Raw genomic sequence first — 21,449 nt, 5'->3', positions numbered from 1 at the left:
ACCTACTAGTCCCAAAGGGCCTCAGGGCATAGTAGGAAGTTTAAGGGCCCCAGGGAGTTAGGCCTCAACCTCAAGGCCAGGAGAAACCCCAGATGTCCAGGATCCCAGCCTCTCTCCCTGAAAGCTAAGGGGGCAAACCAGGAGTATCTGACTCCTTCAGCCCCCGAATACCTCCAAAAGGGCCCTTCCTTAAGCTCAGAGCCTTCCTGGGGATGGGGCAGGAAGCTGTCGGGGAGAAAGGGGAAGAGGAAGGAAAGGTCTGGGGCAGCTTGGGAAAGAAGGGGCCCAAGGGGAAAAGGGGACAGAAACTGGAGGAGAGCCTTGTAGGAACAGCAAAAGCCTTGAAGATACAGTGACCTCTTTCCTGAGCCTGAGACCAATTACCTGAGCTGGAAATTACAGGTTTCTGGGGGTTTGTGGGTATTCAAGCGTGTGTGTGTGTGTGTGTGTGTGTGTGTGTGTGTGTGTGTGTGTGTGTGTATGTGTATCACGCTAATCTAAACAATGGAGGCTTCAACCCTATGAGCCTTCTCCCAGAATCCCCAGCAACGGGGGATTCCAACCCAAACAGATGGTCTAATAGGACTCAGAGCTGGAAGATACCATGCAGACCATTTAACACTCTTACAGGTGGGAATTGAGATCCAGAGAGAGAAAAAAAATGACCAAAATAATATAATTTAGTAAGTGGCAGAGCTGGGAACTGAATTCAGGACTTCTGGTTCTAAACCCAACAGTCTGAAACTCTTTAGACTATACCACTATCCCCACTCCACCCTCTGGCACCACTTTCCTCCTAAGCTTCACTACACATTTATCACAATGATTTCCATCTCATCCTCCAAGCTTTTTCTCTACTAAAAGGGCTTCAATACCCTCTGAGACCCTAACCAAACCCCTAGGTGCCTCTCCCCAACCCAAAAGCCACCCCCAGACATGGGGACTTCAGTTCTAAGTGGGGCTGATCCAAGCTAAGTCCTTCAGAAGGACTGCATTGGAGGAAATGGGCTTTAAGACCAAGCCCCTACAGTTTGGGACCCCACATTCTGAGGTTTTGGAGCCCATAAATAACCAGACACTGCCCTAGCCCCAGTGCACAAGCCCGGCATCTTGGAGTCCCCGGCCCTCCCTGACCCGAATCCTCAGGTAACTTTGAGCTGACTGGGGCTCCCCCAGCACAGTGGTTAGGGCTCACCTGGGACATTTGGGGGCGCAGGTTGATCTCTCGAAGGTTGACCGCATGGGGCAGTAAGTTGTTGAGCAGCTGACATAGGAGGACGCCATCACGGAGGGCCTGAGCAAGCTCACAGACCTGGGCCCCGTCCCATGTCACCCGGTGGTTGGGGGGCAGCACCCGGCACTGGATAAGCCAGTGGGCACACTGGCGCCACAATTCCATGGTGGCCCCCCAGCCTGGCCTAGGCAGACCCCCAGGCCCAGACTGCTAGTCCTGCCACCCAGACACCACTCACTCTCTGAGGCCTAAAGTACCACTTCCTCTTCTCTGCCAGTTACAAAGATGTTAAGTCCTGGAGGAGGGGCCTCCGGGTGGAGGGGTGAAAAGGGGGGAGCACCCCCAGAGGAGGAGGAGGAGCCCTGAGCACCTGGTCATTAATGCCTGTTCCACAAGGCCCAGTTCAGTCTCACCTCCCCAGGGGAGGCTGGAAAGATGGGACACAGAAATGAGCAGGTCTGGAGCCCAGTTCTAGCTCTGCCACCAGTGACTGAGATGGAAGCACCTTCCTGGTTGTATTCTGAATATGAACTGAGATTCTGATGGGGCAGAGTTTCCTAACTCCGGGCCCCCAATCATCCCTGTTCAGAATAGGGGGAAGAAGAATAACTGAAATTATCTCTTGAGATTCCTCCCTCCTGTCCTTAAGAAGCACTGCAGGACTGAGGAATGGAAAAAGAGAAATTAGAGCGTTCTAATCTCCCTTCCTCATCATTCCGTAAGGACTCTGAGAAGGACCAGAGGAAGGGGTTAAAAGAGAGGTTTGGATTAGAAAGACATCCCCAGCTCACTATCCATTTTCATTTCCTTCTCCTGGGGGAAAAAAAGGACCTAACCTCATGGTCCACCACCACTCCTCCTTACCTCTGTTTAGGGGCATGATATTAAATAATTGCAAATATATGCAAATGGACATTCTCTGAAACTGGTCTTGGGCAGACACTTAGTTTGGATTCAAGGCTATAGGGTTGGAAAAGAGAAGGGAGGTGAGGGAATCTGATCTCAGCTGTATCTGGGGAGAAATCAGAATTTAGAGCTGAAAGTATCTCAGAAATCTTCTCCAACCTCTTCATTTTCAGGTGAAGAAACTGAGGCCAAGGGAAGTTTCTCTTCTTTTCTTGCATCTCCAAGTGACACATCATAGGCACTTAATAAATGCCTTTCTTTTCTTTTCTTTTCTTTTCTTTTTTTTTTTTTTTTTTTTTTTTTTATTAAATGCTTTTAGGGAAAGGAGTGAATCCTACCAAATTCCTTTTATGACATAGATCATGTGCTGATACCAAAACCAGGTGGGGGCAAAACAGAGAAAGAAAATTATAGACCAACTTCCCTAATGAATATTGATACAAAAAAATCTTAAATAAAAAATATTAGTAAAAAATAAAATGTTCTAATATATATAGAAGAATTACACATGTTGAACATTTATTACTTGCTGCCTAGGGGAGGGGAAGAAGGGAGTGGAAAATGTGGAACGCGGAGTTTTGCAAAGATGAATGTTGAAAACTATCCTTACACATATTTTTCCCCCTGAGGCTGGGGTTAAGTGACTTGCCCAGGGTCACACAGCTAGGACGTGTTAAGTGTCTGAGACTCAGATTTGAACTCGGGTCCTCCTGAATTCAGGGCTGGTGCTCTATCTATCCGGTGCCCCACCTAGCTGCCCCCCTCTTTACACATATTTTGATAATAAAAAGCTATTACTTAAAAAGAACAATTTTTTTCTAGATGAAATGTAGAAATGCATCTGTTCAGTAGGTTCTCAAGGTGACTCCCGGGCTTTTGGGCCCCCAAGTCTTCAAGGAGAGGCTCCAGGGGCTGGGACTTTATATCTCCAGGAATCAGGAAACTGCATCCAGGCGCAAGGGGCTCAAAGAGGCGACTTAAGTCTTCTCTCGGGGAAAACCTCCTCAAGTTGTGAATATGAAAAAAGGAGCTTCACGGGGAGATTCTGGTCCCGGTACAGCGGCCAGACATCTTCAGCAACAGCAGGGGCTTGATATTGAATTCTTGAAAATCATTCATAAATACATAAATATTTAAACTAAATAAATCCTTCTAATTGATTAAGTGACTTCATCCGGTCCACATGGGGGGCGTTGAAATCAGGGCCCACCTTCTGGTTTCAAAGCAGGCGCTTTCTTCTTGCACGTCTCGGCTCACCTGCTCACCAGTTCCCCCCCCCCCCGAAGTCGAGGCCTTTCTCTGGCACCCCTTCCCGGACACATCCCTCCCCCCACGGCCCGGAAAACACTTCTGTACCAGAAGGGGAGGTTTCGGGGTGGGAAGGGAAGAATAGGGGACGATTCTAGCTAACCCGGCTCAGGGCCCCGCCCCTCCGCGGCTGCTCGCTGTTTGGAGGAAATTGAGGGGGCGTGGCGAGATGAGGGCTGCCGGAGCCAGCGCCGTCCCCCCCGCGGGCGGGGCCAGGTGCAGTCGGAGGAGGGCCGCGCCGAAGCGCAGAAGCTCTGAGTTGGAATAGCAGCGCCAGAGTTAAAAACCGCTCCAGGTGAGATCCCGGGGACCGCGGACGGGGCGGGGCCGGGGCGGGGCCAGGTGCATTCCTCTTGGAAGGGCAGCGCCGGACTTAAACCTGTGCTGGTGAGTTCCGGGGCTCTGGGCAGAGGCTGGCGCTGTAGTGGGGCCGGCCCAGGTGCAGAGCCGAGGCGCTCGGAGTCGAAGCCGCTGCACCTGACCTAGCCCCTTCAGGTGGGTTCCTGGGGATCTGGGCAGAGGTGCGGGGTGTGGAGGGCTCGTTGCCAAAGGTCCTGACTTTGTACCTGCCGGGTCGGAGGGGACGGGAAACCGCGGTCACTGACGGCTGGAGACATCCGCTCTCGTGCGTACCCCGAGCACTTAGAAACTTCCACTCACCGCCCCTCCTCCCTCATTTGCGCTCGGGGACTTTCTGCAGGTTGGGAGCGAGGGGTCATGAATTAGGAGAAAGTGGCCGGAGAGGAGTCCTTCCCCTTGCTGTCCCCGGAACTTCCCTCTGCTTCTCTCCACCCACCCACCCCCTCCCTCTTGACTCAGGCCGCCGGAATCCCAGGTACAGTCACCACTCCTACTCCCCGCCCCGCGGCCCAGAATTCTCGCACCCTCTGGCGCTGCGGAACTGCTCCCTTCCCTGGTTTCCTCTCCCAAATCGTCCTTGACTGAGAGCGGAGTCCTGAGTTCTCTCTATATAACCCTAGACAAATACCATTGCCCTCTCTGAAGGAAGGAAATGAACATTCATTAAGCCGCCCACTGTGTGTCAGGCTTAAACTTTCTGAATCCTCTCAACTCAGAGGGGACAGTCCACTTTACAGATGAGGAAACTGAGGCAGACAACTTAAGTGTCTGACGTGCCACTGGTTAGGCCGCTGCTAAGTGTCTGAGGCCGAATTTGAACCCGGGGTCTCCCGCGTCTCAAAGGCCAGCCCACTGCCCACCTGGCACCGGAACTAGATGACCTCCTGATTCCGTTGGTCTCTGGCGCTCTCTGTTCTTGCCCCTTCCGTTCTGACATTCCGAGGTCCCATCATGCTCTTATTTAAGGGTATTAGTTGCAGGGAAATTACTTTGTAAACTCTGGGGCTTTGTGTTCATGTAGCATTGTTATTTTTTAAAGGCCTTTCCACTCTGGGATGTTTTGATTGCTCCTCGCCGGCCCAGGAGCTGCAGATGGAAAAGGGAGAGGAGCCTTTGGACCCCGAGAAAGAGTTGGCTGAGCAGATCTGGTACCATGGAGGACTGTCAGAAAAGGTAACCCCAGAGCACCCCCTGGTGGAGACTTCTGGCTGAGAGGTACTCTGGGTATCTGGGGCTCAAGCCTAATTTCCCATCGCTCCCTTAGCAAAGCCGGGCTTGGTGGAAGGGATTCACCAGACAGCTGAGCCCTCTCTCACACACACACACACCCTTACTTGAGGTCTCCTCACCCTCCTGAATAACCCCAGGCACATCCCATCCTACCACCTCTGTACCTCCATCCATCCAACGAGCCCCCAGGCCATCCAGTGCAGCCTCTCAGGCCGTCAGACATCTGGGCCTACTGCCCATTGCTGCCCATTCCCTCTACCTCCTGTTGTCAAACTCCCGTCTCTGGGGCCGAGTCCCTGGCTACCATCCAGCCTGGCCCTGCGGATGCTCCAAGCCTCGAGCCAATCTTGCCCTTTCCATCCCTAGGAAGCGGAAGCCCTGCTGCTGGCAGACGGGGACTTCCTGGTGTGGACTTCCCCCTCTGCCTCCGGCTCACGCCCCCTGATGCTGTCCTGCTGCTGGGGCGGCCGAGCCCTCCACTTGGAGGTGGTGCGCATCCAGCTGCGCCCTCGCCCCGGCAGGCCTCGGGCTCTCTTCCAGCTGGAAGGGGAGCGCTTCCCCAGCGTGCCCGCCCTGGTGAACTGTTACGTGACCACGCAGCGTCCGCTGTCCCAGGCTTCAGGGGCTGTGGCCTCTCGCCCTGTAGCCCACCACAGACCCCCACATCCAGTGGCCTCCGGCAAGCCCCACCACCGACGGAGCCTGAGTGGGGATGGCTGCAGTAGTGGTGCTCGCCAGGCCTTCAGGGACCTGCTCAGGTAAGGGGAGATGGGGTGACAATGGGGCCAAAGGCCGGGGAAGAACATCAGTCCTGGCACTCTGCTTTGCCATTGCTAAAAAAAACCCGTGGAAGAGAAGGGGGATCCCCATCCCTGAGGTGGGACTTCGACTAGACAGACCCAAAATGAACTGGGGGGGTGGGGCAGAGACCTCTGAAAGGGAAGAAACTATCTCACGTTGCCATTTCCCACTTGCACACCTTTGCTTTACACAGTTCTGAGTCTCAAAATTTACTCCTTCCCACCTGTACCTTGTATATTCCCTGGTTCCCTTTAAAGTTCAGCTTCCTTTCCTAATGTTATGGAAATTTCCCCAACCCCAAATTATTGTCTTCTGTAGTTACTCATCTGTGCACGCGGTATTCTCCCTTCCCCATTCCCTCCAATAAAAAGCAAATTCTTTGAATGTGAGGACTGATTCCTTTGTAACTACCTAGCATTGAGCACAATTCCTTGGGGAAAATAGGTATTTTTCACTAACGTTTCCTGAACTGAATTGCCAACTAGGACCAAGGAGCTCAGTGGTAGCCAGCCAGCCAGCCTAGATATCCTGGGGCACAAGGGAGGCCCTCCTAAGGATGATAAAGGTCCAGGTAAGTTGGGACTCCACTGGGGTCCTTCTCTCTGTGCCCCTCTGACTTCTCATCGCTGCCTCATCTCCAAGCCAAATCTGTCCCTTTTTATCTCCCAGATGACCTGCAGATGGCCAAAGTGGTACCTCCTGTTTCCCCCCTTTTCCGTACTGGCAGTGACCCTGTATTGCGCAGGGCCCAGTACCTGAGCAGGGGCACCCCACAATGGGGTTCAGATGGGCAGCTGCATCCCAAGGTGCCACCCAAACCTCCACAAGCACCTTCTATAATGTTGCCTGAACACTCTGGGCCTCCCACTTCCTCTGAGCCAGTGCCCCAGGAGGTCCTCCACCTCCAAGGGAGGGGAGGGCATGGGGAGGAAGCTGGGAGCAGGGAGGAGGCTGGTCATGGACCCAGGGACAGACCAGAACCGGAGGCCTCACACGCCCACCTCAGCCACAAACAAGATGCACAGAAGATCCCTTGGTGGGAAGAGTGGGAGGAAGAAGAGGCTGAAGATTTTGTGAGACCCCAAGGAGGAATTCCCGCTGCCCTTCAGCCCTGGGCCTTTTCTTCCCGCTTGCTGAGCCCTGAGAACCGCCCCTTGGAGGCCAGTGCCCTGAAGACCCTTCGTGCCCTGTTCTTGCAGCATGATGTGAGCACCATAGCCCGACACCTGCTTCTCACCGACTGCCAGGTCAGGGGCCCAGAATCTGGCAGCATCCTGACCCAAGATATCCCCAAGGCAGCTTTCCCTGGGCTCACCACCCCTCTCCTCCCAGGCAGCCCAGGTTTTGGGTGTGACTCAAACTCAACGCCAGGCAATGGGTGTCCCCTCGGGTCTGGAACTCCTCACGCTACCTCACGGTCACCAGCTTCGGCTTAACCTATTGGAGAGGTGAGCTCCACGTCCTAGCCCTAACCGTGCCTCAGTCTCCTCCGGAGGAGCATCAGGGAATAACCATGCCATCCTCAGAGCCATTCAGACTTTCCCTCTTCTTCCAATCCTCCCCAGAGCCATAACTAGGGTGAGACAACAGGGATTCTGATCCAGGATGGTAAAATTTAAAGGGGATACAGATGCCATTATCTTTTCAGCATACAAACAAAATTGAAGAGTGTAAAGGGGCCCTTAGCAGCCATGTTAGATGGATCCCATGGGATTTATTTTATAATGGCAATTTACACATATATTCACGGACCCCGCTGGCTCTGTGATCAGTTCTTGAGGATTGCTAGTTCTGCCTTCCAGACTTTACAGCCTCCTACATTGGCATTTGTTCTCTGGCAGTGCTCCCCACCCCCTCCCTCATTGCTCCTCAGTCCCAGCCCGTAGCCCTGCCCCATCTCCAACCCCCTTAATCTTCTCCCTGACCCTGCAGTCTCCCCCCAGGCACGAGGCCTTGGCCCTGGCTGCGGCCATAGCTGTGGTGGGATGCTCGGGGCCAGTGGCCGAACGCGTGGCCACCTTGCTGGGCCTTATCCAGCTGGCGCTATCCCTCCGGGCCCCCGGGGGCATAGGAGATCTGTTTGCTCTTTCCTCAGTGATGACGGCCTTGCAGATGCCCCAGGTAAGGTGGGGGAGGGGGAGGGGGCCAGGGTCCCAGGGGCTCGAGGCCTGAGTGTCAGCTCTCCCCAGATCACCAGGCTGGAGCAGACGTGGCGCCTCCTCCGGCAGAACCACACGGAGGCTGCGCTGGCCTTCGAGAAGGAGCTCAAGCCCTTTGTCCGAGCCCTGGATGAAGGGACTGGTAAGTGAAGGGAGCAGGGAGTGGGGCAGAAGCCGGGCCGAGGGTCAGAGCCAGGCGGCCCCAGTGGGTCCCTTCTTCTCATGCAGAGATCGGCCAGCCTGGGGAGGTGGCCCTGCCTCACGTAGTGCCCGTGGCCCGGCTGCTGGAGGGAGTCCACCTGTGGGGGTCCGACGAGGAGAGCTGCGAGCGGCTGCTGTGGACGCTGCAGGGAGCCCGCGCCATGGCCAGCAACGTCTCCCACTACCGAGAGGTGGCCAGGGCCAAGCTGAAGGGTAAGCTCCGCCCACCCCTTCTCCTTCTCCTTGCCACCTCCTGTGACCTCCCGACCTCACCCCGCCTCTGTCCTCCCCCCCCAGGTTTCCAGCCCACCCCAGAACTGTATGAAGCCTTCCAGACTGAGTTTGCCCTGAGGCTCCTCTGGGGCAGCCGGGGTGCTGGCGTGGGACCAGCCGAACGTCACAAGAAGTTCCACCTTGTTCTCAGTGCCCTCTCCCGGAGGCTGGAACCTGAAGGCTGAGGTCACCGGCCACAAAGAGCCATCCTGGTTGGCCAGAACTCCCCTTGGACCACAAGCCTCTTGGGAAGATGCAAGTCTTCTGCCCCCGCTCCCCAGTCTGACTAATGCTCGCTGGGCTGGTGCAGCCTTGAACCCTGCCCCAGCAGACCCTCGCCCGGAGAAGTGAGAGGCAAGGACCACTGAGCCCCTCACTCCCAGTTTCTCTTCCTCCCCCCCCCTGCCCTTCCAGACACCAGGAGGCCTCTAGGGAGAGACGATTCACTACCTCACAGAAGTTGCTGTTGCCAGTTAAGTCGGAATCTGCTGCTTGGGATCAGCTCTTCTCCCAGAGAAATCTCGTTTCCCTTCCACCCCCTCTTGGATAAGCTCCTTTACACTCACAAAGTGGGAACCTGCCATAACCCTCCCCCCAAGTCACAGGGATCAGATCAGTAATGTCCGAGGCACACACAGACCTAGATGGAAAACGGAGGCTCCGTTCCAGTGCTGCAGATCCATAGGCTGGGCAGCTGGAAGGGACAGAGGAGGCCTTTGTGGTGTCCACACTGTGGCCCTAACCGACAGGTGGGCGAGGACACAGCGAGCTGGGGGAGGGTCCGGTGACACAGGCCGCCCACCCAACCCTAAATAAAGCTCCAAGTCGGGCTGCACACAGTCCATTTATACAAGTTTTTGTTTTGTTGTTTAAAAAAAAAAAAATAAAAACTGCACTTGCTGGAGCACAAGTATTTACATCGAGTGTAGGAGGCACAGTGGGGCTGGGCCCGGCAGCAGAGGTTACACAGGCCCCAGCTAGAACTCTGGGCTGAGGAGCATGGGGGGAGCGGAAGCCTAGGCCACCCCAGGAATAAAGTGCATACATGGTGTGGAGTGAGGGGCAGCCAGGCCCAGCCCCACTCCCGGCCCCCTGGGCAGGGTCCTAAAGCAGCAACAGCCAGGCCCTAGGAGGAAAGGAGGGGGGCAGGGCGGACTGCCCGTCGGCAGCCCCTCTACCCACCCCCCAGATGGCAAAAGGGTTCAGCTAGGGGTGACTCGAAGGTAGGAGGTGGGCACATAGCCCTCACCCCCTTGTTTCCGCCGGACTCTTGTCCACCCATCGCCTTTATCTTCCTCCATTAGGCACAGATCCTCTCCTTCGTCCATGGAGATCGTGCCCTCACTGGAGCCTGATGGGAAATGGGAACAAGCCTGAGGAGGGGCCAGAAACCCCCAGGACCTTAGGCTAGGAGTTACTCCCCCCATGCAGGCCAATCCTAGGGCCACAGAATCTAGATGGAAGGGGCTGTGAGGCGTTTTGTTTTGTTTTGTTTTGTTTTTTTGGGGGGAACAATAATTTATAGATAAGGCCTAGAAAGCACTTGCTCAGGATCCTGTTGGCACCAAGTGTCAGAGACCAGATTCTCTACCCAGGTGCTGACTCCCCGCCAGGGAACAAACAACCGGAGTCCTAATGAAAATGCTTGTGGCGCTTCTCCTGGAAGGGGCCCGGGCCCAGGGGGGAAGCTCTGCAAGGAGGGTTCCTGACTATCCCCTCCTTCCTTCTCACCTTCAAACTGGTAGATGGCAACACAGTGACCAATGGGGAAGGCTGGCTCCTCCTCAAAGTCCTCCTCAAACTCTGTGTAGATGGAGGTGTCGGTTCCCTCATCTGAGTGGGGGGCCTCCGGGCTGAGGAGGGGAGTGGGAAGTGAACCTTCACTGTACCCCAGCCCCCCCCCACTCCTGCCTCCCTGCCAAGCACTGCCGGCCCGTTACCCAGGGTGTGCATCTCTCTCTCTCTCATGTGTGTCTCTCTCTCTGTCTCTGTCTCTCTATCTCTCTCCTCTCTCTCTGTCTGTCTCTCCCTCCCTCTCTGTCTCTCTCTCTCTGTGTGTCTCTCTCTCTCTGTGTCTCTCTCTATCTCTGTCTCTCTCTATCTGTCTCTCCCTCCCTCTCTCTCTGTCTCTCCCTCCCTCTCTGTCTCTCTCTCTCTCTCTCTATGTCTCTCTCTCCCTCTCTCTGTCTCTCTCTCTGTCTCTCTCTCTCTCTCCCTCTCTCCCTCTCTGTCTCTCTCTCTATGTCTCTCTCTCTCCCTCTCTCTCTATGTCTCTCTGTCTCTGTCTCTGTCTCTCTGTCTGTCTCTCTCTCTCTCTCTCTCTCTCTCTCTCTCTCTCTCTCTCTCTCTCTCTTTCTCTCTCTCTTTCTCTCTCTCTTTCTCTGTCTCTCTTTTTCTCTCTATTCCCCGAGGGTCTTTATCTTCCCTCCCATCTCCCTCCATCCTGTCCCTCCACCTAGGGCCCTTCTCCAACATACCAGATGTTATCCCCCACACACCCCTCAGCCGCAGGAGAACCAGCCTCCCTCTAGGCCCCAATCCCTCACCTCTCCTTGTCAGAAGAGCAGTTATTTGTATCAGGGGGAGCCCCAGTGGGTGGTTCTGGGGGGCGACCCTGCCGACCCAGGCTATCACTGCGGTTACCCAGGACTCTGTTCTCGGCTTCGGCCAGCCACGTCTAAAGAGCAAAGCGAAGGGTGTTTGGGAAGGGCTGCTTGGCCGTGTCCCCCCGTGCCTCGTCTCCCACCACCCTCGGAGCAGAGCCGGGAGGTTTCCTGAGGTCACTTCGCTGCTTGCCTAGGCCATGATGGGAAACAGCTGGAGTCCCCCCCCCCCCCTCAGTGACTCAGCGGGGCTGGTGGCCAGGTCCCAGACCGGAGCCGCTCACCTCATACTTCTGGATCTCCAGCTTCAGCCGCTCAATGTTGCCCAGGGTCTCTGAGATGCGGGGCTCCAGGCTGGCAGGGTCGCCCATCTGCGGCGTCTTCTCGTAAACGTCCTTCATCTTCTTCAGAGCCTCCCTAACGAGCGAGGGAAGGCAGGTTTCTCAGTCTGTCCAGCTCTCTCCATCAGCACAAGGGGACTGGGAGGACTTCCGGTCCCACCCGAGCCCCAGCATGCTGCCCCCAAAGTGGCTGTGAGGCCTCTGGCAATAGGGAACTCCCTCCCTCCACGAGGCAGCCCAACTGTGTAATTCTAATTGAGCCAATCTTACGTAAAGCAGCCATTTGGCCCCATGCCCCTGCCCCTCCAAGCTCTTTCCATTTCAGCCAAGCAGAGCAAATATAAAAAGAAAATGGTCAGGCCCGAGGGAGATGGCGCTGGAAGGGGAGCGCCAGTCTCTGCTGTTGGCATGACCTTGGCAGGCCCCTGAGCCGCCCCGGGCCTGCCAGCCCAGATTCTCTGGAGAGTGAGAGGTTGGCCCGGGTGCCCCCTCGCCCCTCTGCTTGCCCCCCTCCTTCACCTCTGATCAATCTCCTTCTGCAGCTCCCGCCCTCGCTCTTCCAATTGCTGTTTCAACTTTTTTCTTCGTTGCTCAGGGGGCAGGTGGCTGAAATCCTCCGTGGCCACAGTCTATGAGAAAAAATGAAAGGAGGTTCAATCTTCTCCCAGTACTCCTAAGTGTCCTCCCTGTCACCCCCCAGCCCAGCAGCAAAGCCATGTGACCAGTGGGGGCTGCCATTCAGCCCTTGACCCCTCCTAATGAAATCCTGAGTGGGCAGTGGGGAGATAGGGGTGAAAGGGAGAGGAGGGTGATCAGGGTGGAGCTGCCTGGCGCCCAGCCGTCTTGACCCACCCCTTCCCTTACTGGTGTGGGGAGGGGGGGGCTCATCTCCTCAGCACCCTGAGGCCCCTCCCCAGGGGGCCAAGGGCCCACTTACCCCTCGACTTCGGAGGCTGCGGAAGGAGGCTATCCGGGGCTTGACTGACTTACTGATCTCACTCAGTAAGGCCAGGGGGGTCCCGGCCGAAGCGAGGGGATGGGGGTCCATTAGCGTACGCCGAGGGAGGGGGGCCCCCCAGGGGGGACAGGGGTGGAGGGGGCAGCTACAGGCAGGGGGGCAAGGGAGGGGTATGGGATGGGGGTGGTCAAGAGCAGGGATGGATAGACAGACAAACACACAAAAAAGGAAAAAAGAAACACAAAATGGAGAAAAAAAACGGTAAGAAAACTGGGACACACATACACACGGGGACACAAAACATGCACATTCCAGAGAGCAACACAAAATACGGAGCGAGGGCTGGGGGGACGAGGAAGACAAGGCCGTGAGCTCCCAGGAGGCCCAGAACACTGTTTATAACCCTCCCTTCATCGGGCTCCCCTGCTCTCCCTCACTGCAGCCCCCGTATCTCAGGCCTTGTTTTCCCTAATCCACACATGCAAAAGAAGCAGATCCAGGACAGGCAAGAGGTGGCAGGTCAAAGATTAAATCCTTTGGGATCAAAGATCACCCTCAGGATCTGGGAGCCTGGGGCTAGGTCAGAGGCAGGAGAACTTGAGAGGTAGCACTGGGGAGGGCCCTGGAAGAGTGGGCCTGGGGCCAGGTCAGCGGGAAAGCAAAGTTTGGCCTCCAACCGCCGCCCCCCACAAAGTGATGTCCCCAAGAATGAGAGAAGGAACAGTGAACAGCTTCTCCTGCTAGCCACTTCCCCACCTACCCCACACTCACTCACTCCCCCCCACACACACACTCTCTCTCACACACACCTCCTCCCCACAGCTCTCTCTCTGACCCGAACCTCAGTGAGAGCCAGCTGCATGCAGAGCAGGAAGCCCCACGTTAAGCTGGGAACCCTCCTCAGCCCCTCTGCCCCCGCCCTGAAGCTCCAGCCCCAGGGGACTGGGTTCTCAATCCCAGCTGGGACAAGAGCCAAGAGGAAGATTCCAGTCCGGGACTCGGTGTTCCGGCCTGTGGCTCCCTGGGGCTTCAGGGTTGAGGGGGCTGACTCAACGGGCCCCACCCGCCCCCAGTCATTCATGTCACTGGTCAGTGATACCCCTCCCCATCCGGCTCCCACCCCCCTAGGGGGGAAGGCTCAGAAAGGAGCATGCCGGCACATAAGCCGCTGACCCGCCCAGGACTCCCTGACCCTACCTTATTCTTCTTCCCAAAGGGCCAACGCTTGGGGCGATTCCTGACCGGCCCTCGTGGGTCGGGGCGCCCATCCGGGGGGAGTCCCAGGCTGCTATCTGATGGGGCCCGGGTCATAGGCTGGCTGAAGTCCTCAAACTCGACATCGCCAGGGCGGGTGAAGCCGGATTTGTGCAGGCCGATGAGCACCTGGGAGTCCTGGGAAGCAGGAGGGGCACAGGGTTGGGGGCCATCCAGGTTCTAGCCAGTGGCTTCTCACAGATTATAGCAGAAAGGGCCCTTTGGGCGCCTGAGCCGAGGTGACTTCAGGGATCATCTAAGTCCATCGATCTGATTTTACAGCTGGAGAAACGAGCTGAGGGCAAGGAGGGCCCCAGCACAGGATCATCTGTGCCTGCGCAGGCCTTAGAGCTGTTGCTCTGGGCTCGGCTCTCAGGCCTCCTCGGGGCTCTGGCCCTGGGCTCGGATCCCAGGCTTCCTCGGGGCTCCCGCCCTGGTCTTGGATCTCGGGGTTCCTCGGGGCTCCCGCCCTGGTCTTGGATCTCAGGGTTCCTTGGGGTTCCCACCCTGGGCTTGGTTCTTGGGCCTCCTCGGGGCTCTGGCCCTGGGCTCCAGCCCTCCCTGCAGCCACCCTTCCCCAGGGCCATTGCTGGCACTGCCAGCCCCCCTTCCCTTGGGCCCCAGCACCCACGTTCTTGGGGTCCACAGCAGCAGCAGCCACCTTCATGCCTTCCAGGCACTTCCCAATGATAGGCATGACCTGGAGCTCGGTCTCGGACAGAAGTCCGTAACTCGCGCCAAGCCGGGCCGTCCGCCGCTCGTCCATGTCCTGGAGTTTCTGGGGAGGCACAGGGGGTTGAGGGGAAGGGCTGGCAGGGAGAGGACCCGAGATGCTGGGGGTTTGGAGGAGGGTCTTAGGGAATCTAGGGAAACAGAGAAGGGCCTGCCCCCCCCCGGAACCCCTGGAGGCTCGGGCTGCTCACATCAAAGATCTGAGGCATCTCTGTGAAGTAGAAGTGGGCCTGGTCACGGTTGAAGCGCTGGAGCTGGGCGGCATACTCGTTCTTGCTCTCCTCAGCCATGTGGCTGCGCACGTGGGCCTGCTGCTTTGCCTGCGGGAGGACACTCCGGGGTCACGGCCCACCGTGCCTACAGCCCCCACCCTCGCCCCCAGAGTCTCACATTCTGCCCACCTTCTCCACATCAGCCTTGGTGGCGTTGATGTCCTGGTCCAGCCGTTCGGCCGTCTGAGCTGCCTTCTCAGCCTCTCGACAGTCTCGTTCAAACTTCCGCTTGCTCTGAAGTAGGTGACAAGGAGAAAGAGGTCACCTATGGGTGAGAGGCTCCTTTTCCCATTTTACAGAAGGAGAAATTGAGTCCCAATGAGGTGCCCTCACTCCCAATCCAGTCTATCAAGGGTAGAGCTTTTATTTTCTGTATCATGGTCAAACAAGTGAGTTAGTAATAATGTTAAGGCTAAAATCCCAAGGCTCCTGGCCCCTATACCCAAGCTTTTCTCACTGACTTTGGCCAGGTCTTAAGCAGGGACATTAAAGGCAGTCAACACCCCATGCCCTGACCCTGCTGGCCCACCAAAGGCGGTCCACACTCCGTGTCCTGGCCCCACTGGCCCAACAAGGGCAGTCTACCACCCCCTATCCTGGCCCTGCTGGCCCCCCAAAGGCAATCCACCACCTTGTGCCCTAGCCCTGCTGGCCCCCCAAAGGCGGTCCACACGCTATGTCCTGGCCCCACTGGCCCAACAAGGGCAGTCTACCACCCCCTATCCTGGCCCTGCTGGCCCCCCAAAGGCGGTCCACACTCCGTGTCCTGGCCCCACTGGCCCAACAAGGGCAGTCTACCACCCCCTATCCTGGCCCTGCTGGCCCCCCAAAGGCGGTCCACACGCTATGTCCTGGCCCCACTGGCCCAACAAGGGCAGTCTACCACCCCCTATCCTGGCCCTGCTGGCCCACCAAAGGCAATCCACCACCCCGTGCCCTGGCCCCACTGGCCCACCAAAGGCAATCCACCACCCCGTGCCCTGGCCCCACTGGCCCACCAAAGGCAATCCACCACCCCGTGCCCTGGCCCTGCTGGCCCACTGGCTGAGAGGTCTGTAGGACCTCCAGGTGCACTTCTCCGCCCTCTCTCCTCTTTTTCCCCTCTGGTAGCACTCACATTCTCTAGCTGCTTGAGTCCATTTTCCAGCTGCTGCTGCGCCCGGCGGCCCTCCTGGAAATGCTGCAGGATTGGGGGAAAGCTGAGAATGAGGTCCTGGGGCCCAAGTGGATTAGGGGAAATGAAGTAGGGGGACTGCCTTGACAGAAGGGAGGGAATTAGAGTGAAGGCCTGGAGTTTGGGGAACGCCCTCACCATTTTCCGCTCCTGTTTGATGTCCTGTGAATACTTGGCCAGCTCCAGACACACTTGCATGGTCAGGTTCTCAGCCACCAGTTCCCGCTGGCCAGCAAAGTCATTGAGCTCTTGTAAAACTTGCATGAAAGACTGTTGCTGACTGAACCTGGGGCAGGGACAGGGACAGAGGGAACAACTTAGCAATGATTGACAGCTGCATCCAGGCTTCCATGAGGGAGGGAAGAAGGGGACCAATTCCACCACCCCAGCCACATCCTCCCTCCTCACTTCGACTCCGGATCATCCTTTGTCGATCTCTTGGGTAGGTATTTTTTCACGAGGCTCCTGTCAGGAAGATGGGCAGGAGAGAAACATTAAGTCTAAGTTCGGCCCCCTCAGCACAGGAAGGATCCCAAGAAAGCTTGTCCTATAGGCCTTCCCAGCATTCCACCTCCACACACAGCCCACAATCCTAAGGGATTTTAGCCCAGATTGAGTCTCCCCTAAGTTCCCCGGAGCCTGACAGTTGAATTAGCCAGCCCCGGGTCCCCATGCTGAGCCCTGTTATCCCCCCCAACCCCTGAGGCCCACCTGAGCTGCTTGGCGTAGCTCTGTTCTACTTCTGTCCGTTCCTTCACAAACTTCACATATTTGTCTAATAGGTCCAGACCCCATTGCGTATGGCGTTCGATCACCTCAAACTGGTCCTGAAGGGGAGCAGGAAATGTGGGGAAAGAAAAAGGGACAGGACTTTTAACACATTCTGTCCCTTCTCTGAACCTCAGTTTCCTTCTCTGTAAAAGGAGAAATCTGGTTCTCCTTCCAGGGACAGCCATCTCCAAATTAATGACCTCAGAGAGGCCCGGGGAGACCAGGCTCTCAGCTTCAATCCCCACCCCACCTTCTGTGGGTGTAGCTGACAAAGCGCCACCCCAATGGACTGGGAGTGGCCAGGAAAACAGCCCTTCTGGAGGAGGGACCTCAGAAAAGAGAAGCCAGGGGCAGCAGAAGGTGTTCCCCCTCTCATCAGGTCCCTGAGCCAGAAGGAGCGAAGGTGGTGGGACTGAATCCCCATCCACCAAAAACCAAGAGTTTGTCAGTGCAGGGCTGGAAGAGAGAGAGGGGGGATGCTACAAGAGCTTCACAGAATCTTTGCTCTTCTCCCCAGGGACAAAATTAGCCTGAAACCTGCCTGCTCCCTGGTCCTTACCCCCAAGGCCCCAGTTCCAGCCAGGTTACCCCACACACACCCCTAATCCCCCTCCATTCCGGAAAATCCGGCTGGGCGGGCAGGAGTGGGTGAGTCAGGCACTACAGAAAGACAGAGGGGGGGCAGTGTTACTGGCAGGCAAGAGGCGGGCACTGCCCTAGAGGCTAATAGTACTTAACCCCCCAGCCCCCAAGGCCTGGGATCAGGGGTTCCTAAATTCCCTTCTCTCCAGGGGAACCCACGAATTCTACAGCTTAGGTGGACCCTAGCTGTTTGACCCACGTGCAACACAAGAATCAGAAGATGGGCCTGTGGATTAGAATACTGGTCCTACTCCCTATCTGACCTTGAGGATGTCACTTAATTCTTATGGCCTCAGTCTCCCCATAAAAGGATTTCCCCTCTAAAACTTATTAAAACCTGTTATTTCCCCAATTACCTGGGTGCAATGGGGGGTCTTGATGAAGACAAAAGGAAATGCCCTCTCCAAATGAGGAAAATTCTCACTTTTCTCACAAATACACACTCTCTCTTCTCCCTTTTCATCCCTCCCTCCCTCCCCCTCAAAAGTTTCAAGGGAAGTCCTATCCTAAACCCTGCTCATTGACTCAGTTCCCCCCCTAAGTCACAAATAATCTCCATAAAATCCCAAGTATTTCTGGGTGCTCCTTTTCACTCCTATTCCAGGCCCCATCATATAACATCAAAGCACCTCCCCCTGTCCTTCCCCACCCTGTCCCCCAACAGAGACTATTCCATTAGGCAGCCCCACACTGTAGGTGGAGTTTCAAAAGCTGCCTGGGTTCTGTTCCCCATTCCTAGTTCGGTGACCTTAGGTTAAATTCCTGGCTTTCTCAGGACCTCAGTTTCCTCATCTGTAAGATGAGAAGGTATCTGAGATCTTTTTTTAATTTTGACATTCTAATACTCCCTTCTTAACCTATCTCCCGGCCCTTCCTCGTCTGAGTCAGGCTTAGAAAGTAGCAAGAAATTAGTGTAGCCATTTATTCTCAAGTTTCTCCTCCCAGGTAGAGCACTCCTACCTTCCTGGGGAACAGGACTGCAGACTGTAAGATCCCCCTCCCACTCCCCAGTCTTTGGTGACTTGACTGGGATTCCTGGGGATTTCTGGAGGGCCCTGGATTTTCCAGGCCCCTGGGAGCGGGAACTCCCAGCAGCCAAGTGAGGGGGGTGGTGATGAAGAGTTAGAGAAAGAGGAATTAAGACTTCTGGAGACCAGACTCCTCACACCTCCCATGGCTAACTGAGCTCCTTCCCCAGAGTCCTCAGCTTCTCTAACCCTTCCCCCTTCCAGGGAGAAGACCCTAGATTCTAAGAGAAGGCAGGACAAGCCCTCTCCCACTATTTAAGGCATTTAGCCTTTGTCTGCCCTCCCTCTCCCCAAGGGATGTTATCAGTCTCAGGCCAGTCCTGTAGAGCCCAGTAAATGGATTAATCCCAGCCAGGAAGAGGGAGGAGCTCAGGAACCAGGCCCCCATTCCCTAAAAGAGAACAAGGGAGGGAAAGAAGTCTCCAAGTCACACTGGAAGAAGTGTCAGAGCTTTCCTGGGACAACATGGCTGAAGAAAGCACTGGGGCACCAGGCCGGAGACAAGGGGAAACCCTGGGTCCTAACAACCACCTGGTGGCTCTGCTTAACACTCTACCCGACTCTAACCCCCCAGCTATATACTGAATCAGCTGCCCCTGGGCAAAGACCCAGAGACCCAGTAAGATAAGAAGGAGCCTGACCTGGTCAGGGAGCTCAAAATAGGTGACCTATTCCAGCTTGCCACACACTCCCCCCTCTCATCTGGCACAAGCTGGACTCCCAGGGAATGGCCCTAGTGTCAGAGCCCCCAGCATAGCTCATCCTCTTTCCACCTGGCTCAGGCCCCCAAGTGAGAGTGGAGAAACTGAGGCCAGGCCCATCAAAAATCAAGTCTTTCTCCAAGGGAAGGCCCCGGTGCCTGGGGACAGCTCGATGCTCACTAGGGCCCCAAGGCCAGAGTCCGTGGAGTGAGGGCCTACCCTCACCCGCCCCTCCCCCTCCCTCAGGAACTCCCAAAGCCAGAGGGTCAAGGAGGGCAGGGGGAGAGCCAGAGCCAGGGCCAGGGCCAGGGATGGGAAGAAATCTTCCTTCCAGCCCTAGATTAGGAGCCTTCCCAAAGGTCCAAGCTGAGCAGAGCCAAACTATGAGACATCAATCGAGGACAAACTGGTTTGCCAGGGAGAGGAAGAGAGACCCAGGGCCAGAGGACCAGGGGTAAGGAAAACAAAACAAGGAGAAGAGGGCCTGAGGCCCAGCCAGGGGAAGGGACCCAGGCAGCCTGAAGACTGGGCCTTTTGGGGGTGGGGTGGGGGGAGGGCTGGGATCCCTGGCCCAGGCATTAGGCTGGGAAGGAAATCCACTTCCTGTTGGGGGGGTGGGAGGAGGAGGAGAGCAAGGGATGTAAACACAGTAGCTCAAGCCAAGGGAGGGGTCACTAATGACAACCCTCCACACTCCCCCCCAAAAAAACCAAGGGTCGGTGGCCCAGTGGCGGTCCTAGTGACTGGGAACCCTTCGGTCGCCCACGAACATCGGTGCCCTCCAGCAGGGCTGCCCAGGCCGGGCCTCCTCGGGGCTATGAAGAGCGGGGCATGTGTGGGAAGCGGAGGGCGCGCTGAGGGACTCCACGGAGTCCGGCCTCCACCTCAGACCCAGGGATATGTGACCTCTGGCTGTCGGGATTCTGTGGGTGGGGCACGAGGGACAGGGTCCGACTGGCAAAGGGCCCTCTGGAAGTGCGGCCGAGGTCAATCAGGTCAGGCCCGGGGAAAGGGGAGTTCCTGGTCCGGAGGAGTCTCCCGCTCTCCCCGCCACCTTCTAACCCCGGAGTTCAAAAGGGGAGAGGGAGGCCAGTCCGCCGACAAAAGGCGGCACTCCGCTCGGGGGGAGGGAGGCACTGGGGGAAACAGGGAGTGTGAGGAGGGGGCAGGAGGAGGGTTCTGGGAGAGGAAACTGAGGAAAGGAGACGAACAGATGGAGCGCGAGAACGGGAAAAGTGGGGGGGACAGGCCTGAGAGCGCCGAGGGAGGGAGCAGAGACCTGTAGGAGAGCCGGGGAAGGGAGCGGGAGAAAGAGAAGGGGAACTAGGAGAATAGAAAGGGACCGGGGAGAGATCACTCTACGGGAGAGGAGAGCCGCCGCCAGGGAAGAGAAACTGAAATCAAAGTGAGAAGATGGCAAAGGGGGGCTGGGGGAAGGGAATTGGAAAAGATTGGGGGGGGGACACTGGAATGGGAGTGAGGGGCCGAGAATTGGGAGAAAAAGTAGGGGGAGAACTGGGGGTGAAAGTGGGGAGAGAATTGGGGGAGAAAGTGGGGCAGAACTGGGGGAGAGAGTGGGGGGGGAGAACTGGGGGAGAAAGTGGGGGGTGAAAGCGGGGGGGGGGAGAACTGGGGGAGAAAGCGGGAGGAGAACTGGGGGAGAAAGCGGAGGGAGAACTGGGGGAGAACTGGGGGGAAAGCGGGGGGAGTGGGAAGGAACTGGAGGAGAATCGCGGAGAGGCCGGTGGGAGAGTAGCGAGAAGGCGCCGAGAGGACTAACCCGAGGGGGGGACAAGGGGACGAGGCTGACCCGGGACAGCAGCTAAGGGAGAAAAGCGGGAGGGGGCCCTGGAATACAGGCGGGGGGGGCCCCCAACAGGCGGAGGGGGGGCTGATGGAAAAAGTGGGGGGGGCCGAAACCAGACTCACCCACAGCTCCGTGCCCCAATCCATGCTGCTCCCGCCGCCAGAGCCGAGACACTGCCCCAGCCCCGCGCGGCCGGGCCCGGCCCGGCGCGGCCCAACCCCGCCCTCCGCCTCTAGGCTCCTCCCCCGGACGGCCCGGGTCCCGCCCCCCAAAGCTAGACCCATCTCCTACCTCCCCAGCGCCACCGAAGCCGGGGATGGAAACTCTGGGAGAGGCGGAGCCGCGAGTGGGAGGGGAGCGGCGTCCTCCCCCGCCCCCCTTTTAAAGACCTAGGACTCATTCTAAAGCCCCGGAGCTAGCTCCAGCACTTAACCCATTCATTATCCAGCTCCAACCGATTTCCCGGGACCTTCCCACCCCCCTCACTCCCGCTCTCTCCACCCCCCCACCTCTTAAAGGGACTGCACGCTATTTCTGCTCTCCCAGGAAGACCACCCTTTGCCACATTCCTTCTCTCCCCCCTAAAGGGACACGGCCAGAGTCCTCTCCCCAGCTCTCCGGGCCAGACCACACAGAAGAGGAGACAGGAGGCTGAGGTCACGCGGTTATTTTGAGCACAGGGCCACTTTCCAGA

The 21,449-nt window shown here is 57.0% G+C and overlaps 3 protein-coding genes across 10 annotated transcripts in view; 1 reads left to right on the top strand and 2 right to left on the bottom strand.

Annotated features, from left to right (window-relative positions):
- The window catches only part of VAV1 (vav guanine nucleotide exchange factor 1), a 35,308-nt gene extending 33,798 nt beyond the window's left edge, over nt 1-1,510 (bottom strand). For both annotated transcript variants that reach the window (XM_074309972.1, XM_074309980.1), the window contains exon 1: nt 1,196-1,510. In XM_074309972.1, the coding sequence (XP_074166073.1) occupies nt 1,196-1,399 (204 nt within the window). In that variant the 5' untranslated portion in view covers nt 1,400-1,510. The remainder of the gene's footprint in view (nt 1-1,195) is intronic.
- A 2,142-nt stretch (nt 1,511-3,652) lies between these two features.
- On the top strand, nt 3,653-9,373 carry SH2D3A (SH2 domain containing 3A). Of its 7 annotated transcripts, none has more exons than XM_074309914.1 (11): nt 3,653-3,743; nt 4,149-4,283; nt 4,848-4,981; nt 5,405-5,796; nt 6,325-6,410; nt 6,509-7,086; nt 7,172-7,287; nt 7,783-7,960; nt 8,029-8,140; nt 8,227-8,412; nt 8,497-9,373. In XM_074309914.1, exons 3-11 carry the CDS (start codon nt 4,901-4,903, stop codon nt 8,655-8,657), a joined length of 1,890 nt encoding a protein of 629 aa, XP_074166015.1. In that variant the 5' UTR covers nt 3,653-3,743; nt 4,149-4,283; nt 4,848-4,900; the 3' UTR covers nt 8,658-9,373. The 7 variants fall into 7 exon arrangements, 6 of the variants coding, with proteins under 6 accessions (XP_074166015.1, XP_074166035.1, XP_074166024.1 ...); XM_074309923.1 differs by lacking the exon at nt 3,653-3,743 and adding an exon at nt 3,778-3,835; XM_074309906.1 differs by lacking the exon at nt 3,653-3,743 and adding an exon at nt 3,802-3,943.
- Nucleotides 9,301-20,974, bottom strand: TRIP10 (thyroid hormone receptor interactor 10). The gene is given in 16 exon segments (XM_074309962.1): nt 9,301-9,823; nt 10,204-10,325; nt 11,019-11,149; nt 11,360-11,492; nt 11,936-12,045; nt 12,354-12,431; nt 12,433-12,519; nt 13,572-13,766; nt 14,260-14,406; nt 14,552-14,680; nt 14,762-14,866; nt 15,750-15,812; nt 15,945-16,092; nt 16,215-16,271; nt 16,518-16,633; nt 20,878-20,974. Coding segments are annotated over 16 exon segments (1,794 nt in total). The 5' UTR covers nt 20,902-20,974; the 3' UTR covers nt 9,301-9,674.
- Between the last annotated feature and the right edge of the window lie 475 nt (nt 20,975-21,449).

This window comes from Sminthopsis crassicaudata, chromosome 1, assembly GCF_048593235.1.
Source record: "Sminthopsis crassicaudata isolate SCR6 chromosome 1, ASM4859323v1, whole genome shotgun sequence".
NCBI classification, from domain to species: domain Eukaryota; kingdom Metazoa; phylum Chordata; class Mammalia; order Dasyuromorphia; family Dasyuridae; genus Sminthopsis; species Sminthopsis crassicaudata.
Note: the sequence above shows the minus strand (reverse complement) of the source record. Positions and strands in the feature narration are given on the sequence as shown.